The sequence below is a fragment of the Blennius ocellaris genome (assembly GCF_963422515.1).
Source record: "Blennius ocellaris genome assembly, chromosome: 15".
Lineage (NCBI taxonomy): Eukaryota > Metazoa > Chordata > Actinopteri > Blenniiformes > Blenniidae > Blennius > Blennius ocellaris.
Window position 1 is genome coordinate 12202094 of NC_137664.1, and position 18938 is coordinate 12221031.

The 18938-nt window shown below is 40.2% G+C and overlaps 2 protein-coding genes across 2 annotated transcripts; one reads left to right on the forward strand and one right to left on the reverse strand.

The window, feature by feature from the left end:
• Positions 1 to 409: 409 nt before the first annotated feature.
• Positions 410 to 6830, forward strand: ak3 (adenylate kinase 3). Its single transcript, XM_080510393.1, has 5 exons — positions 410 to 703; positions 2986 to 3105; positions 3285 to 3457; positions 4154 to 4272; positions 5464 to 6830. The coding sequence occupies exons 1-5, from the start codon at positions 556 to 558 to the stop codon at positions 5573 to 5575; spliced, it is 672 nt and encodes a 223-aa protein (XP_080366519.1). The 5' UTR covers positions 410 to 555; the 3' UTR covers positions 5576 to 6830.
• A 4680-nt stretch (positions 6831 to 11510) lies between these two features.
• On the reverse strand, positions 11511 to 18938 carry cdc37l1 (cell division cycle 37-like 1). The gene is made up of 7 exons (XM_080509612.1): positions 18638 to 18938; positions 16580 to 16879; positions 16108 to 16201; positions 15631 to 15746; positions 14497 to 14619; positions 13938 to 14108; positions 11511 to 12093 (listed from the first exon to the last, which is right to left on the reverse strand). Exons 1-7 carry the CDS (start codon positions 18743 to 18745, stop codon positions 11977 to 11979), a joined length of 1029 nt encoding a protein of 342 aa, XP_080365738.1. The 5' UTR covers positions 18746 to 18938; the 3' UTR covers positions 11511 to 11976.

The following is an 18938-nucleotide window of genomic DNA, read 5'->3' on the forward strand; positions in this document are numbered from 1 at the left end:
CACCATTCGCATCATATATTAACGGACGAATAAGGAGACAGATAATATAAAAGCCGAAGCTGCGGATTTGTGCGCAGATTGGTTGTTATTCGCCACAGCCTCTCTCGGAAGGGATTAATCACCTAAACCTTGCCAACAAGCTCTTTCCCCGCCAGCACATGAATTACATAATAGGTTATACAATAAATACACATCCAATAAACCGTAAACAGTGGCGATTAAGTTTCCCATGCACGCGCCGGAGAGAGGCGCTCCTTCTCCCTCGGCGTCCTCATCTGCACTGGACTGTAACCTCCTCCTCCTCCTCCTCCTCCTCCTGCACGTACTTCTCATCTCCTCTCCGCTCCTCCTCTTTCTCCTCTTCCTCCTTCGGTTTGTGCTGGACTGACGTAAACAATCTTCTGTTTCAGCCAGACTCGAGGCTCGCGCCACCAGACACGTTGTTACTTGGCGCGCGTTCTGTCGGTTCGTGCACCGATCAGCGACCCGTGAGCGTCCAGAGAGGAGGGTTTTGTGAGACGGAGAGACTGAATCTGAACCTGCGCTCGTGTGGAAATGGTTCTGCAAAGAGTCGTCCGTGCTGTCATCATGGGTCCTCCGGGATCGGGTAAAGGAACCGTGTCCGGGCGCATTAGCAAAAGTTTTGGACTCAAACACCTTTCGAGTGGAGACATTTTAAGAGCCAACATCAACGCGAAAACTGGTAAGACAAGAAAGATCTCAATCCAAAGCCGGGATGATGCAATGGTGATGCGACTTTGGTGTTTTATTCGACTATGGAGGATAAAGTGTGATGGAATGTTATTATCACTGATTATGCGCCTGTTCATACTCATACATACAGCAGTAATGACACATTTATGCACTGCACTGTTATAGCAAGGTCATCCAAAAACCCGACAGCAGTTGGATTTCTTTTCTTGCGGATGCATGTCTAGGAAATCGGAGAAAAACAAACCGAAAGCTGCACAATTTCCTTCCTGCCAAGGTCATCGTGGTTATAGCAGGGCGAGGGAAGAAGTGGCTGTTTATACTACAAACATTTGATTGAACATTACCTGGACCTTGGAAGGAGGCCCAGTGCTCCTCAATATCACCTTGGGTAGAGATAAGGAAAGATACTAAAGGTAATAAGAGATGTGAACTTTTGCACCTTGTGAGCAGAGGCTGCAGAATGGAGAGTGTTTTTACAGCTGGATGATAGATCACCTGCTGGTCGCAGAGTCCAAAGCAGATAATATAGAGTCTGTTTAAAGCTGTTGGCAATGTGTCATTCACTATGTGATCGCCTTCTACATGTTCTTTCATCAAAAAAGGAGTTCCTTGTTTTGTCTTCCTGCTTTTTGTGTTTCAGCTGGGACAGAAGTCATATTATTTTGTGAAAATATCCTAAAGACATGTAGTACTTGGTATAGCTGTCTATTGGTAAGCAGGATGAGGTAACAATAGGAGGCAAATTCAATTTAATTTTCACATTTTTATTAGATCACTCTGTCCCACTGTCTTTGATTCAGGGTACAGTGAATAATACAGAATAATATAAAGGAAGATGCAGCAAAATCAGACAGAGAGGTGGGAGACATCTGGTATGAGAAGTTGGGGTTGGGGATAATAAAGAGATTAGAGATCGGTGGACAGACAATCAACAGGTGGACAGCAGCAGCAGCCACAGTGACCTTTAACCAGAGATAAATACATTCAAGTTCTGGAAGAGAAGACAAAAAGAAGACAGCGCGGCCTATAAGAAGGACTGAGATTTATATGTTGATAACGTGACAAAAGAAAATGCATAGATGAGCAAAGCTGGTAGTTACAATCTACCAAGTGCTGCATTGCTCAATCTTATCTCACATCTTTAACTCCGGCTGCTACTTCTTCTCTTGTTGAGGATGAGGACAGACTTTACTTTTTTTATATTTAAGCTGATATTCCCACAATGTTTGAAACTGCTGTTTCATATTATGTTGAGGATTTTAGGTTGATCTGAAGAATTACATGAAACCTTTACCTTGAAATCATATGTTGGAATCTGAATAGACCAAATGTTTCTTCTCATTATGGACTTCCCTTGAACGTCCTTTCACTTTATCACTGACAATCCAGTTCTTTTGAATGCTGTACCTTCACAATCACAGAGGAAACCTTGCATATGTATTTGTGGATTTTAAATACTATAAGATGGTTTATGCATTTCCTCGTAGCAATCTGTCCAAGTTGTCACTTCTCCGCTATATCTTAAAGTGGAAGCTATGCAGCCATGTGTTGGATTACTAAACTACATTTATTCTGCAGGACCACAAGGCTTCCCGAGGTGCAGTGTATGTGACTTATTTAGAGTGTGAGTTGAACTATTTGCACAGTGAAAGATAAGTACATTGGCACAGTTACGTATGCAAGGCTTGTCAGGAAATTCTTTTCTTTAGTTGGACTCTGTCCAATTAACTCTTTCCCAAAAAGAAAAAAACAACATCTGATAAAACAACTCCATGCTTTAACTCCAGTACTACCGCTTTGGATTTACCATTAAGTTGCTTTAATTTGGAAAATCTGTATGTTTAGTTCATCATTTTGGCCAGATTTTGTTATGCAGCAGGGTATAATACATGTTCATAGTACAAAATACAACTTTTGTCAACATATTGTTAATAATTCTCGTCTCTTGCACGCACATGCAAAGTTACAGACTCTCAAAATTACGTATTACGTCTGCAGAAAGTTATCGTTAGATTTGTGTGGGTGAGTGAATGAGACTGGGAAAGTTATAATGATAGTATATTAGATGGAAATTAAATATCTTTTCAGTGATTCCCACCTATGAAAGTAGGCATAGCCTCTTAAGATATCTTTTTTATTATATTGTGAATAAAGCAACCTTTCAGTGTCAATGATTGAACTGATTCCAAAATGGAGTCTGGAAAATGACCTCTTTGTTCTGCAAAGTGTGTAAGCTCTTTGTCTTTTGTCTGTTTTTTTTTTTTTTTTTAGAACTCGGCCTGCTGATGAAGTCTTGTATCGACCAGGGTCAGCTGGTACCTGACGATGTCATGTCTCGTCTCATCCTGAGTCACCTGAGAACAATAGGCCAGAGCGGCTGGCTGCTTGATGGTAGGCGCTCACAAGTTGTAGTAATCGCTGCGAATGAAACGTGTCATCGGCACATTGTTCGTGAGACGTGGCTCATCAGTCGCTTGAGTTCATCGCTCAAGGAAATGACAAACTGCTTAAACGAATGCTTCCTTCGATTAACAGCAGTTGTTCGTTGTGCCCCTTTGTCTGCTTGCCAGGCTTTCCTCGTACCGTCGCTCAGGCGGAGGCCCTGGATGACGCCTACACCGTGGACACAGTCATCAACCTCAACGTACCTTTTGAGACCATCAAGCAAAGGCTGACCTCCCGCTGGACTCACCTTCCAAGTGGCCGGGTCTACAATATCGACTTCAACCCACCAAAACGCCCTGTAAATCATTTGCGTTTGTTATCGTTGTTCCCTCCATTTTTCCCAAGCGCTATTCTATTGAAATCAACGTTACACAATCAGATGTGGACAACGCTTTTGGAGAGACTTTATACCCTGCTTGAATTAAAAGTAGAAATAGAAATGCTTAGGACAATGAGAGCGACTCCAAATGAAGGCGTTCATGCAAACAGGAAAAGAGAAACAGATACCCATTACACACTTGAGACAAAGATGTGAGCACTCGGGATGTACTGTGAAAATACACAACAGAGTGTAAATGAGACACAAAAATAACAACAGTTGGGTGAAGTTCAAAATGATACAGGTCACTGGGTTGTCGTTAAACTCCATAGATTTTAACCAGTTTCTTTTTTAAATGATCTTTTCATTCATTTCCACGAAAGCCTTCAGGCAGAAAGTTGCATTTAGAATAAAGTTAATTGGTAAAAAGTAATAGTAGAAGGGTGAAGTACTGCAATATATGTTGATTTCTTCCTGACGTTTGCAACATTTTTTTTTTTTTAACTGCACATTCAGTAATTGTGTTTGTAGCAATCATCTGTGGAAGCAACGACTCTCAACACGTAAACTCTTATTATATGTCTAGATTTTGTACAAATAGTAATCAAACCACTCTTTTGCTATTGCAGATTTACAGCTCATGGTCAACACGTTCATTTATTTTAATCACTGCAGGGCATCGATGATGAAACAGGAGAGGCTCTGGTCCAGAGGGATGACGACAAACCAGAGACGGTCATAACGAGACTGAAGTCTTATGAAAACCAAACAGAGCCCGTCTTAGAGTACTACAGGTACCGTACATTGATTGAGATTCTTTTAACCGCTTATGTCGCATTATTGCACCGAATCATATGCAAAAGAAGAAAGTGGTTTGTTGTTTTTCAACAACTGTTTTTTTTTTTTTTTATAAATAACTTACAGACAGCAGCTGAGGAGCCACATTTCTATCAGACAGCTCGATGAACAATAAACATTACATGACAGCATTTGTAGTACTTCCTACTTTTTACTGTAACCTTAAATCATTTATGACATTAAATAACGGAAGAGCTGCTGGAAAACGGAGAAATAGAGATTTGTTTTCTTAAACTAGTCATTACAGTGGCCTTCAGTGGCCTTCAGCGTGTCACATATTTGTAAGAAGCACAGTGAAAAAACAGTAATATTGAAGGAATGCTAGATATTTTAAAAAAAAATGTCTTGAGGAAAATGTCAGAAGCAATCACCCGCTGCATGGTTTTTGTCAATTCTACAAACAAAAAGCCAAAATAGATCCAGGCTGCCTGAATATAATTACAGTCATAAGAAGGTTAAAGGTTTTCCAGTAAATGTGAAATTCAGGCAAAACAAAGTACTTCCATTGTGTGCGTGTGTTGGTTTTTATAATTTCTGGACAAACTGCGAATTCAGAATATTTATGTGAACAGCAAAGCCTTGAAAGCCTGTTAGTTGTTTTTCTAACCTCTTGAGATGGCAGAACCTTTTTACTGGATTTAAAGTCACTTTTGTTTGTGGTGTGCTTTATTGTAATCGATGTACAATGTGGTTTAAATAGAAACATGAAAGATTGAGTTGATTAACTCAGTGGCGTTCAAACTGTGGGACAAGGGCCTTTTTCTCAAATTTACTTATGTGTGAATTTTATTTACGTATTTATCTCATTAAATTTGTTCTGGCAGCCAGTGTCACCATTGCTCAATCGACAGTGTTATACTCAAATTCATGAAATTCACATCACGCAATCTGGTAGAACCCTCCAGCTTAGAACAACAAAAAGTTATGGAATATTTGTAAAGACTAAATTCACTTAAATGAAAAATAAAAATTTTTTTTAATTGGTTATGGATCCCAACAGTTGTTACCAGTAAATTGTCATAATGTGCAAAAAGAAATTGTGAAATTCTCCCACCGCTTGAACTCCCCTGAACAAACCGGTGAAATGGAGACGATTAAAACAGGCTCTCGTGTTTGTGTCTCCCCAGGAGTAATGGCATGCTTGAGACTTTCACGGGGACAGAAACCAACAAGATCTGGCCTCACGTCGAGGCTTTCCTCCAATCGAAGTTCTCCTCCCTCCGTCAGAAAGTCGCATAGAAAGACTCCTGAGCGGAAAAGGCAGAAGAAGGCTTCACGTTTACCAGCAGTAACCACCCCGTGTGCACCGTCTGACCACAGCTCCACTCTGTGTGAATAACCGGGCAGAGTCATGTTTAAAATGATATATTCTAAACGTTGAAAACAGCATTAAGATTGTTTATGTCGTATATTAAGTGGAGGACTCCACATTTTAGATGCTTACTGTAGTACAGCTGCCTTGTGTCCACAGAGGTCCTGAACTCACAGAGTTCAAACATTAGTTGTCCAGAAAGATCGCGTCTTCATTCCACAATGTGTCTTTGGTGGCAATGATGAATACTGTGTGTCCATTTCCTTGTAAATTCAGCCTTAAAGAGTCATTCCTGTCTATTTAGTTATGTTTTTGATTGCACTCATGAGGTTTATTTGCTAATTTCAGTAACTGGAAAAAAAAAGGACTCATCACTCAATTTTTTGTTGTATCTTTAATGCTTTTATTTCCAAATGACTTCGGTTTTTTTTGTTTAAATAACTGACTTAGGGGACACTTTTTTTTTTTGGAGATGCTTTTCTTAATTCAGTTACCTGAAAGGGAAATGTGTTGTGCATTTCAAATTACTGTAAATTCACTTCTGCACTCAAGTGCCTTCTGCTGCTTTTTGGCAATATAACATGTAGTGCGGCGATTGTAGTTTATTAATGGATGTTTTTATATAATCTTGTAATCTATTAGATCAACAGTTTTGATAACCAGTATTTTGAGTCTAATCCATATTTCCCCAATCCACCTCAAGTCTTATTGGTGCAGCCTTTAAAAGAAGCTGCATTGTGTCACTTTGAAACATTCCCTCCCTCCTGTGGCCATTTCTATTGACTGAAATGTGCCCCCGAATGTGACAATCTTACCTGAAAAGGAAAAAAAAAAAAAAAATCCATGTAAACATTATAACAGCTTGTGAAGGGCTGTCATCTTGTTAGAAGATATTGCAGCTTCTGGTATTGATGTGCTGCCTTTTGCACTTTGCTCTCCTGCCTTGCTATGAGCTGCAGACATCATGGGTGGACACTCCTGGTCCTGGAGGGACCAGCCCATCTTGAGGACTGGCCTCTTATCAGGTTTTCTCATGAAAAACCAGCAGGACCGCGCAGGAGTGTCCACCTCTGATAAAGACTCGTGTTTCCAGATGTCACTGTGTACTCCTTGAACACTTGAATGTAATGTTTTGAAAGCACATCTTTATTTTTGTGTAAACAACTGTGTCTCAAGTCTTCATGAAGCACAATAAATATACATCATATTTTAGATGAAAATGACAGAGCCTGGATTGAGTTGTTGTTTCAAACGTGTGAAAAATGCATGTTGGTATAGTGGTGAGCCCTCTCATGTCACAGTGAGGAAATCCTGGGTCTGAGTCCGTCCCGGGCTCTGCAACTTAAAGTTGAACAGATGAATATATTACAGAATCATGAGCGAATCTACTAATCATTTTGGTAAATGTCACATATGTCAATGACATATTTCATTTGTGAAAGTAACATTTATGAGTTATGTTAAAAATACCAACTAATTTTCATTTAGAATAAAACTATATTAACAATTACATCCTAATCGTAGGGATCTTTCTGAGCATTCGAGGTCACCGAATAATGAATTAAAACACAATGAAGCCTAACAGAAGCAAACAGAGAGCTCAAGGACTGAGAACAGTATGAAATGGGGCAGAACTCAATTTAGTTTTGCAAGCAAATGTTCAACGCGTTAATCTTTGTTCTGGATTTAAAACAAGCGAGAGTTGCGATTTCATAAAGATGGGGACTCCAGAGATAGGAGGCAAGATGGCACCCACCTGGCATTGAGATGCCACATTTTTTGCACAGAATTTTATTTTGCAATTGTGTTTAGGCAGGGTCTTCCAGATTCCTCCAAGACATACACGTGAGGTTAACTGATAATCCTCCCTTTTGTCTGTCGCTATGCGTTTGCCCTGTGATGAAATTGGTTCCAGCAGTCTGTGACCTTGAAGTGGATAAATCAGTATAAAAAAGTAGATGGACTGTAAAACAAATGGTTGCTTTTCCCATTCACTCAAAAGATACTTATACAGAAAAAAAAAAAAACATAAACAGGTCCCAATATTCTCTGAGGTGTAATCCTCATCAAGGCGATAGCCATATTTCTCATTAATATAGGAAGCTGTAAAAACTACATTAATTCATTGCAACTGTCACAACTTCATTTTTCAACCTGAAGTTTTACGCAAACTTGCACATTTCTGGCTTTTCTTGTGCTCCAATATTAATTACAGCTCCCAACACTTTAATATGAAATATGTTCTATAAGATCAGATCATGTTCCTATAGGCCAACAAAAAAAAATCCCAAGTGAACCAAAAAAATATGCTGAGAATAAGAATAACTGACAAAAAAAAACATTTTGGCTGATTTTTTAAAAATGTTTTTAAGCATATTATCACTTCATCTCAGTCCACCAGCTTTGTGAAACATGTTATGACATCAAGTTGGTGAGGTATAAAGTGTTATCACCATTTCACATCTTTATTCTTGAGGTTATTTAAATGTCCAATTTTTTTTAATCACCAATGACAACATATTTGACTTTGAATAGTGAGAATGTTTTCCATTCATATGTTGCATATCACAACTTTATTTTTTTTACCGATTCCACAAAACAAAATCACTATCGATTGACTCTCCAACCGTTTAAAAGTGTTCAAAGCAGCAGAACCACAAGAACTGTTTCATTCTGCACAATCTTTATTGCCAAAGTTCAGTGTCTACATTCCCTGCAACACAGCCCGACCTTCATGTTGGCGGGAGAATTCAGCGTTCCTCTTCAGAACAGCTAATGTAACCCTCAGCCTGTAAGATGACCCTTTGCGGTTTTTGTGAACCTTTATACATTTACACAAACGGAAAGCCACAGAAGTCCTTTGTGGAGAGAGATTTTACATAGTGGCACTCCTCGGAATAAACAGGCTTTACTGGTGGAGTTACACCATGGGGATATAATGACCAAGCCTTTTTGAGTTGCTATATTTTAACGTCAAAGGTTCCCACTGTTACTGCAGGTCAACAAAGCACTGGAACAATTGATGAGAAGACACAAGCTCTGGTTTTGTCTTTGACATTCACCAAGGAGTAAGAGAGAACAGATCTCACTCTCGCCCACCGTGGATGTGAAGTGTAATTTACTTAAAAGCTCGTTGCTCGGTGACACAAGCTGTTCTGCCGAGTGTCGCTTCGAGAGACGCAGGACGCCAGGAAGGGTGGCCGCATGTTCAGTCGAGAATTTCAACATTTTGTCTTGCATAGTCGACTTGTGGTAGTGGACTGGAAAAAAACAAATATAAAATAAACAAAACAAATGTCCATTTACATTCACTTCAAATACCTGTGTGTTGTTTACCATGGATACAGGCCTGTGCTGTGCACAGCAGTTGAAAATAAGCCAAACCAGTTTAACAGTGAGACGGAGACGGTTAAACACAGTCAGGAGGGGCATTGAACTTATTACTAAATCCTCACACTGCAGTGAAATTGTTACGGATTTCTATACAGTTTATAATCTGTAAGGGGCAGTATTGGCCCAGAGGTGAGGGCAGTGAGCTTGTGACCAGAAGGTTGGGATTTGAATCGCACTATAGGGTGGTGTCAGAAAGAGGGTCACCAACTCACGCAAGCAGCAGCAGAAAGAGGATCATCAAGTTTACAACGGTAAAAAAGGGACAGATGAACTCAAAGTCTGATCAATCTGGTAAAAAAAAAAAAACAACTCACACGACAAGAAAGGAAGTTCAGATTATGAAACAAGCAACATAACGACAGAATTTTGATTGTGAACACAACAAAAAGAAGTCAAAAACATCACATACTCTTTGACCTCAGTAAAACAGAACTAGCTCTATATTGAAATAAAGTGCAGGACACATTCAGATGCAGAGCTCATTTCTGCACACACACTTTTTTTTTTTTTTTTTTTTAAAGAGCGCAGCCCTTTCCCTCCACACTGGTGTCTTTTTGTTTCATTTAGCTTGAACTCAGCCTGGATGTTGAACCAATCTGGAACACAGAGCAGTCTGCACAGAGCACTTATGGAAGAAAACTGGTGGTTAGAACTTGGCTTCAGGTGCTAGAAACAAGCAACTTGAGTTTGTTCTAGTCTATGACATCACATACCCTGACAAAAAAACAAAAACAACAAAAAACCCCAAAAAACAAGATACAAATCCAATGAACAGTAATGACACATTTTGGCATGATATGAACTGATCCCACCCTGGTGCTCAAATGAAAACCTCCATGAATGAAACTTTGCGTTGTGCCACTTGGAGTCCATATGCATGTTGTCAAACGAGACTCAAGGTAAAATTAAGCAGGTTTCAAATCTCTAAAAGACACGTCGCATGAAGAGCAGGTCATTTTGAATATCCCCTTTTACATCGTCTTGCATACATTAAAGCATGCACATTGTCATTGCTCATGGTTTCCTTATATTAAGCATTTAAGGTGATGGAAAACTAGATTTTTTGAAACATTTGATAAAAAAAAAATCAGAAGCACTCTTTCAAAAGCACAACAAACGTGCAAGAACATTGTATATTGTAATTTTCGGCAGTTTTTACATTACCTGGAAATACACGTTTGTTTGTTGTTTTACAGTAGATGTCTTGTAGATTGAGTTCACACCCATTTGTCTGCCCAAATTTAAATGTGCATGTTACTAATGAGCGGAAAAAGGGTTTTATGTTTGGTTATGAACAAACTTTAAGCTTTAAAGCCCGTCCAGACAACACAAATGAATACTTGATGGAAAACAAAATCCAAAACACCCTCATCCTTCCTTTAATGCACAAACCGCATCTGCTGATCCAGTTATGAATCTCTCACGAACTACACACATTCATACACCTGACAGGTAACACAACTAGTATAAAACTCACTAACCAAAGCCATTCTGTCTTTAGAGGAGCAGTACTGTCTTATAAACTGTGCATTTAATTCAATATTCGAACTTGTGGTACCTTACGACTGAGAAATGCTACATTTTCCATCTCACGTCTCTGTAATCGGCCTAAGAGCCCTGATGAGTTGTGGAAATCTCCTTTGTATGCAGGTCATGTGAAAGCCTGAAAGCTGTGGGGAACTTAAAAGAACAATGTGAGCCGACCTCCCAAAAAAGGGAAGAAAAAAGGCTTGGGATACAATTTTTCAGTGGGTTATATTTTACATCTATCAATGCCATAACAAATTCAGGAATACTTTTTGGATACATTTAACATTCAGACAATACTCCATTAACCATGTGTGTGGCTATTTATAAAAACTTTGTCCTCAATGTTAAAATACCAGACATGTTTTTTTTCCCCCCTATGATTCAGATCAAATGTAAAGTTTGGAAATCCACACAGGCTTGTATGTCTGTAAATGCCTTTAGACACGATTTGCATTACAGCACCAACAAATGCAAAAAAAAACCAAACTCTCAAAACATTTGACTTTGAAACTGCAACAGTATACATCGTCAATTATTATGACACATAATCTCATCAGGATGTTATTCTCTATTCTTTCTACGATGCACTTTTACCTTGGTGCATTAGTATTCTGAAGATGGATTCAATGTCTAAAGCATAAACACATCTCCATGGAAACAACCTGAACACAAAATTAAGTAAAAATCGGGCAATGACCAATGTATTGCAGTGAGTACATGTTAAACGTTAGCAGCTTTAGCTCAGTACTCATGCTCTATCTCACCCATATTTCTCCAAATGGTGAGCTTGCATGACGAGTGAGTGGATGTGAATGATCATGTAAAAGCTTGTCGAGACTGCTTAAGTGCTAAAATGAAAAAGCCATTTACGCGACATAAATCCAATGTTTAGTCGGATATGCTTACCCCCCCCCCCGCAGACTTAACACGATCTGGTAAACATCCTCCTCCACCCTGAGTCCGAACAGCTGGTTGATACCAGTTTTTGTTCAAATGCTTTATTGATGTATTCTTTGTGTTGTCTGGAAAACAACCTTATTCTGCAAGTTCTATTACTGCTGCACAAGAACCACAGAAAGGATTGAAAAGCCCATCTGGTAAAAGGTGGTTATGACACAGCATGCATTTTAGTTGTTAACAGATCCAACAGGAACCACCTTGCAAGAGGCTGAAAACAGCAACCGACGAAAAGCAGCAGTGACCCAAAAAGAAAAAAAAAAAATTGTCACTTGCGAAACTTGCTTTCCTGCAGTTTGCTGAACGGTGGAACACAGAAGACCCGGTTGCTTTGCTGCAACATTTTCCAGCCCGGTCGGCTGTGAGAGGAGCGCTTTACAGCCCAGGCGGTTCCTAAACGGGTAAAATAGCGGAGATGGAAGAAAAGCAGTGGCTGGTCCTACATTTCCTAAGACGTCTCCATCATGCGCATGTCATCCGCCTCTGTAGTGTCCTCCTTTGTCCACCACCCTGTGCTTGTCCAAAGTCCGGTCTCTATACAACGCTTCATGGGATATTCTGCCATCTGGGAGGGAGGAGAACAAACGATCACCGTCGAGCACAGACAAAATATGCAGATTCAATTTCACTGTCGACAGACGCTTATCGAGAGGAAGTTTTCTTCTTTTCAGTGTGGACATTTGGCAGCCAGAGCGCCAATGGGGCCAACGGAGGGAGCCAGTCCTACCCCCCCCCCCATTTATAAAAAGGTTTTTTGTTCAGATGACTGATGTGAAAGGAGCTGGTACACAAACTAGTCTCAGTATGAAACGGTATCATTTAATGTCAGCTGTTACAATCTGTTCAAAGAGATCAAAGATCGGGTTCTGTTTTAGATGATTCATTCAAACCTAGTTTCTGGGGAAACCGTCAATGGTTGGAGTAGAATTAAATCAACGGTTTCAAAACCGGCTGCCGTGAGGCCCGAGAGTGATCCGTCCATTTGAAACAGGCGTGCGAGTGAGACTGAGTATTTCCCTCATGGTGTGTTCACACCATCCAACTGACCCTGCTCTGATAGTGCTGTTTATTTAAGATTGTGCTCACCATTCACACTGTTTACTTGTCAAACGGCAGCTTATGGTCGGCTTTAAAATTAAATGAGACGTGGTTCACAATTATTTTGAGTGAAGTAAAACACATTCAATAAACGCTTTTCAAAATCCAAGAAAATGCAATCCCGACACATGGAGAGTGAAATTCCCTCACACCCAATTTGTCTCGTTGAACTTCCGATAATTTCACATATTTGTCTGCATTACACAGATTTAAAAATTTTTTTAAATAAGCATTGGATTTGTTTAGCAATAATTGCGTTCAAATTATAAACAAAGGTGAGTTATTATGGATCCAACACTTGTGAACTGTTGCGATGAGAAAGAACCGTATTTTCATGCACCCAGACATCAGCCGATTTGAAAAATGATTAGCTTTCACTCCGGACATTTATTACTGATTAACGATATCTCAGTTATGGGTCAATAATTCAGCTAAACTTTCCAAACTTGAAACCTGTCGAAACAGATTTAAAATAAAATGTGGACCTCAGAATATAAAAATATTTGAACTGAGCCTTCCGTGTAAGAATTGTGTAAACATTTCTTTTAAAAACCAAAATAACTTTTTGGAATACATTTTCTTCAGTTGACCAACCAGTTGAATTTTAAAGTTTGATACTTAAGTAACCAGCGGGGCATTTCCCCCTCTCTATATTACTCTGTACTTGTTGAAGCTTTACTTGTATTATGTACAGAGACAGGCAAAATAAGTTTAACTTCAGTCTAAACCCTTTGGTAACAAATTAAGACAGGTGTTGTCACGTCGAGTGAGGTATCACTTGCAAAGACAAGATTACGATTCCCTGGGATATATTAAACTCTGTGGTCAATGCTTTTGAAAAACATCAAATATCAATGTTTTGGAAGTTGTGAGAGTGAACATGAGCACGCTGACGTGGAAATAACTGTTGCATCTTCGTGTCATGAAGACTCAGTGGACGACGCGGCTGTACAGTGGTGTAGTGGTTCGTACTTTAGCCAACGCGGCACGACTGTCCCCGGGTTTGAATCTTGACTCATTCTCTGTGCGGATTGCACCACAGTCCCAAAACGTGTCTTTTAACATTGCCTGTATGTATAAATGTGTTTCCCCCGTGATGGACAGTTGACCTGTGACCTCAGGATGCGCCGTGCACAGTCAGCAGGGGTCAGCTCCAGGTGAAGAAGAGGGATGGATGGAAGGAGAACCAGGACTAGAATAAAACAGCTCAATTGCACCACCTCACAGCTGGATGGTGTAACTGCAAGCAGGCTATAAATCACATCCACACTAAGCTTAAAAAAAAAAAAAAAAAAAGCAACCAGTACTCACAAAAGGTAAAGAGTCTGTGACTGCTTTTGGGATGGGTCTGCAGTTTGTGCCAGTATTCTGCTGCTCAACATTGTGTGCATCACTTCTACATTTTGCTGTGTGTTCTTTGACTCTCCGTTTGAAGGCCTCAAGTTCTGTGTGGAAGACCTCTAAATAGACGTCTTGTCCCTCCTACAAAAGGAACAAAAAGACCGTTAGCGAGACGTAACACAAGATTCCATCAAGGATATGTATAGTAGGCTGTGTTCCTCAGTAGCATGGAGCTAATCTTCCCATTGAAACAGTGGGGAATAAATGTAGATGCTTTTCAAGAAAGAAATGGTTAAATCAGTGTGACATTATTCTTTTTGAAATATATCAAGTACCGTACATTCCTTTTAACATATTTCCATCATGTTAACGGCACAAACAAGTATTTTATGCCGACTTTCAAATATTAAAATACCCTTAGATAACCATCTGGGGTGTGGTAATTTATTTAATAAAAGGATTTTAAATAATTAAGTTCCGTCATGGGTCTTAGGACAGTTTTCAGTGGAAAGGAAAATGGAAGTCCTACTTTGGCTTTATGGAAGAACTGTCTGAAGCAGCCTCGAGGATCCTGCTGGGAGTTTGAAGCCATCTCCAGGATGAACTGCATAACTACAGCTTGGTGCGCCACCTGCTCCATCAGCGCTTCTTTCTACAGGGCACAGCACAAAACATTGAGACTGCAGGTTTTCAGTCATATTCTTGACCGCACACAAACGCTTCTACCACACCGTGCACATTTCTTGAAGGCAAATATAAAGTCAGGAGTGCGGGAATGCAAAGCGTCACACCAACACGGCACGCATTGTGCGGATTGTGGAAAGAAGTTTCTGACTAGTTGATGGTCCTCCGAGTCGACTGGTTGGGTAATTATTATGTCAAGCAATCAACAAACAAAACCTGTCTAATAACTACTAAGATAATGTGTGTGTTATGAAAAATTATTATATGTACCAGGATGGGAACCCTTGCTTTCGCCAAAACGAAACAATAAACATGGCTTTGAGCGGGATCCTGAGAGAAAGCAGAATCCTTCAGTGGCATATAATAATTTCCCATAACATGTGTTTATGGCTTCGATGTTTGTTTTAGGGAGGGAAGTTAATTATACCCTTGCACAGTTTGTTGCACACAGGAAAGAGAACGATCAAGCAGGAACCAACACAGTCCAGCACTCCCACAGCTTTAATGATGCCAAGCAGCGGCACCAACATTGCCATTTAGTTCACAGTGTTAATACCATGTTATCTTATTGCATATGCAATTTCACAGTTTTGTTCTTTAACTTAAGTCCATTTTGGAGCTTCACTGCTGAGATATGAACTTTTTTACCTTCACAATTAGATGAGAACGAGTCGACAAGCGATTTGTATTTGTCGTCCCTATCTCTAAGATATAGGACCAATCTACATTTTTAACATCACTGAAGCATGTCATAATAAATTATTTCTGTGAATTAAATTCACTCGCACTTAACCTTCTTCAGGAAAACATTCACCTCCATTGTTATATATATTTACTCACAGCAAACTTTTAAAACCTAAAAATCTAATGTTTAAATAACTCTAGACGTCCTGGGGATGCATTTAATATGATTATTAGAAATGTATTATTATTTCATCCCCTGAAGGGAGCAGCCAGAATCCTAAAAAACATAATTTACCCCTTCCTGCTGTAGTCTCATGCACCACAGAATTAAATAGTTGGCCGTTTCTCCGCAAATCAGCTGAGGCAGGTCTGCAAGGAACCGCTGACTGTCGTCCCATCTCCGCAACATACCTGATAAAGGAAACACTTAATATCAAGTTGAGCAAAACAAAAACACCATCTACTCACTTCTCATGTCTGTCGCTATTGAAAACACCAGCAGCCGCACATGTTGCTCGTGTTCTGACAGAACACTGGAAGTGATGTACACTTGATAATGAAAATTAAATCAAAGACTGTCATCCTGAATAAAAATGGCTAAACACAAGGTGATGCATCTGGATGCACACGTGATGAAATTCCTGAATAAAACATTGAGTGAGGCTGGAATGGACACCCTGTCAATAATTGGTGAGCCACAAGTTTAACATCTGATAATTAACGAGACTGTCTTTCAAACTGATGAGACCGAGAATGATTTAATATCATTTACCAAAATGCCGAAGCTCTTGTTCATACTTCTGAAGAAAAGATGGGGACTTGTCTTGATCCTGTTCTGCAGCTTGATTCTGGACATTGATGATGCTCTAGAAAAAAACAGCAAAGACATTACAAATGGACAAGTATAATATTATTAACTAACTACTTATTTCTGAAGTCAAAAGATTCAGTTTTGAAAGTGTTTTCAAATGTGATGATGAGTCTCAAGTAACTAAATATTGTTTAGAATCCAGTATTGTTAATTTTTCAAATAAATAATACAAAAATTAAGTGAATTGAGCCTATGTATAATATATAAGGAAAATGTTACTGTTTGAATTACACTTTGTGGAAAAATTAACCTCTCAATCGCACACCAGGTTTTCAAGACCCACCTATACAACTGCATCATTAATACAAGCAAGGTACAATCTGAGATGACCACCAAAACAATTTTAATTTTTCCACTTCTGTGTATGCCTTGCCTTATCAAAGACGTCCCAACTTCCGATAGTGCCAAGCACGGGGCTGCGGCTGGGTTCCTGACCTCCCAGCATGCTCTCCTTCAGACGCCACTCTTCCTCTGTGTGCGTGAGTTCCGAGGGGCAGGCCAGAGTCCGAGCGCGCTCCTGCTCCAGCGACTCGGAGCTGTGGACCCCTAAAGAACAGAACTGGTCCTGCGCCTCAGCCAGCCTCCAGCTCGACACGATGGAGGCCTTGAGGCAGCGCTGCTGGCTCTGGCAGAGCGACGCCATGGCACAGTCGCAGAGTGGCAAAGACGGCGGCTTGTGTGAAGCGTTCAGCATCGTTTGGAATGAGATATTTCAGAAGACAAATCAGAAAATAAACTTTGAAAAACATCAACTAACATTCTGCGTTGAGTGCAGATGTTTCACTCTTTATTCAAAACAAAATTACTGAAGAATTTACCATTAAGATATCCACTACAAGAACAACACATAGATTTTATAACTAAGTCAATGTATGATGTCCTTGGATGTGAGTATTAGACTGCGGATGGTTGAGAATTATCCCACTGAGCAAGCAATGTCCATAGATGTCCAAAACACGTCTCTCTGTCCAGGCTGTAATCTGGACTTCTATTCAACAGCCAGAACCAGTCGAAAATAAAGGTTTCAACAGGCCGTAATCTGGACGTCTGACAGGCAGCGTAGTTGACAATAATACAAATTATGGACATCTAAGGCACCCAGAATCAGTTTTAAGAGACAGGTCACAAGCTGTCTGTTAAGTCCATGATTATTGATTTGTCATTAAAATACTGAGGGAAGAAGATCATGACAGGCAAGAGGAGACAGCATATGAAGTTTAATGCACAATGTCTAAGTTTTGACCATTTATTGTTTTGGTTGCAAAACATTGAACATAGCTGTCTCATAGGTGTTATGGTCAGTCGATAGAATAGAAGATTAAGGGTTCAAATCCAGCTGGAGGTGTTTTCTGGAGTTTGCTTATATGAGCATCGGTGTTCTCTGATTTCCCCCCACATTCCTAAAACATGCATGTGACTGTAAATGGTGATGCTAAATTACACCTGTATGTGTCCTGTGATAGACTGATACCCTGTCCTCACAATGTATTTTCATTGACTTCCATACGTCAACCAGACAAGATGTTAATACAATGTCCAAGAAAGACATCTATAAAACTTTCATTCTGACTCTTCTGAGGACGTCTTCTAGATGTATAGAGATTATGTCTTTTAGACGTGTTTTGGAACAGTTTTTGCTCAGTGGGGCACTGTATTAACATTTCGGGACTCACAACTAAAGTGTGTTGTAATACACACCACCATAATCTGTTTATGCAATGTTTCGATAAAAAAGTCCCATAAGGCCACATTCTCTTGGGGGGAACTACTTGATTTTATTTAATTTGAGCCTATAATGTGCTGGATCAGAATCAGAATCACAAACTAAAAGCTTTTCATCATGGATGGCCAGGAACACCATTTGTTACAGGAGGATTCCAGCAGGGGGCTAAACATAAACGAACTCTCCTTTCTATTTCATTCATAGTTACGTAGGTGACCAAACAGGCAAATGCTCTTTGTGGTCAACAACAGCTATCACACTCAGCTGTCAGTGTCTGGAAATACAGAGGACCTGGGGGACTGTGGACGGGAGCTGCTGCTTTTTGTGGCCTCTGATCTGATCTGACTGCCCTTCCTATTTATGGACAATTTCCTCCTGACAAGGCGAGGACACCACGGGTCAGCTGGTTAGCCGACAGAGACATATGGGTTTGTGCGAGGTTAGCATTAGGCATGGCATACACTATAAATGACCCAGCAGATGAGGTGACTCCCTTGTATGAAGGATGGGAAGACGACGACAAAAACAAAGTATAAAATCAGACATCATGTCACAAAGCATCACGCCATGTAACTTGGCTTGGACTCACTCCACAGAGCCTCAAACAAGCTTAGCTTGTTAGCATGCTTTTAATACTGTTAAGTTATCTGCATGGTGCCAAGGAAAACCTCCTGACAGTGACCCGGCCACTTGGCATTAGAGAAGTACCTGCTGGTGAGGATGAACCCCGCAGTTGCCCCGGGCTGGAGTCGAAGCTGGGTCGTTGCTGAACTCCTCGTCGGGCTGAAGTGAAGCTCCGTTACCCAGCCACTCCATAACTGCTAACAAACTAGCCGGCTAGCAGTGCCGCGGGACCAGCCAGCTGAAGCCAGCCGTGCTTGGAAAACTGTTGAACAGTGTTATTTCCAGTGCTCCACTGTCTGCCAGAGTGATGTCTGGTGTTTAATCACGATGCAAAAGTCTCCAGAAGAGGAGGGTATATGCAGAACTCTCCTGCGCCCCAAACAGA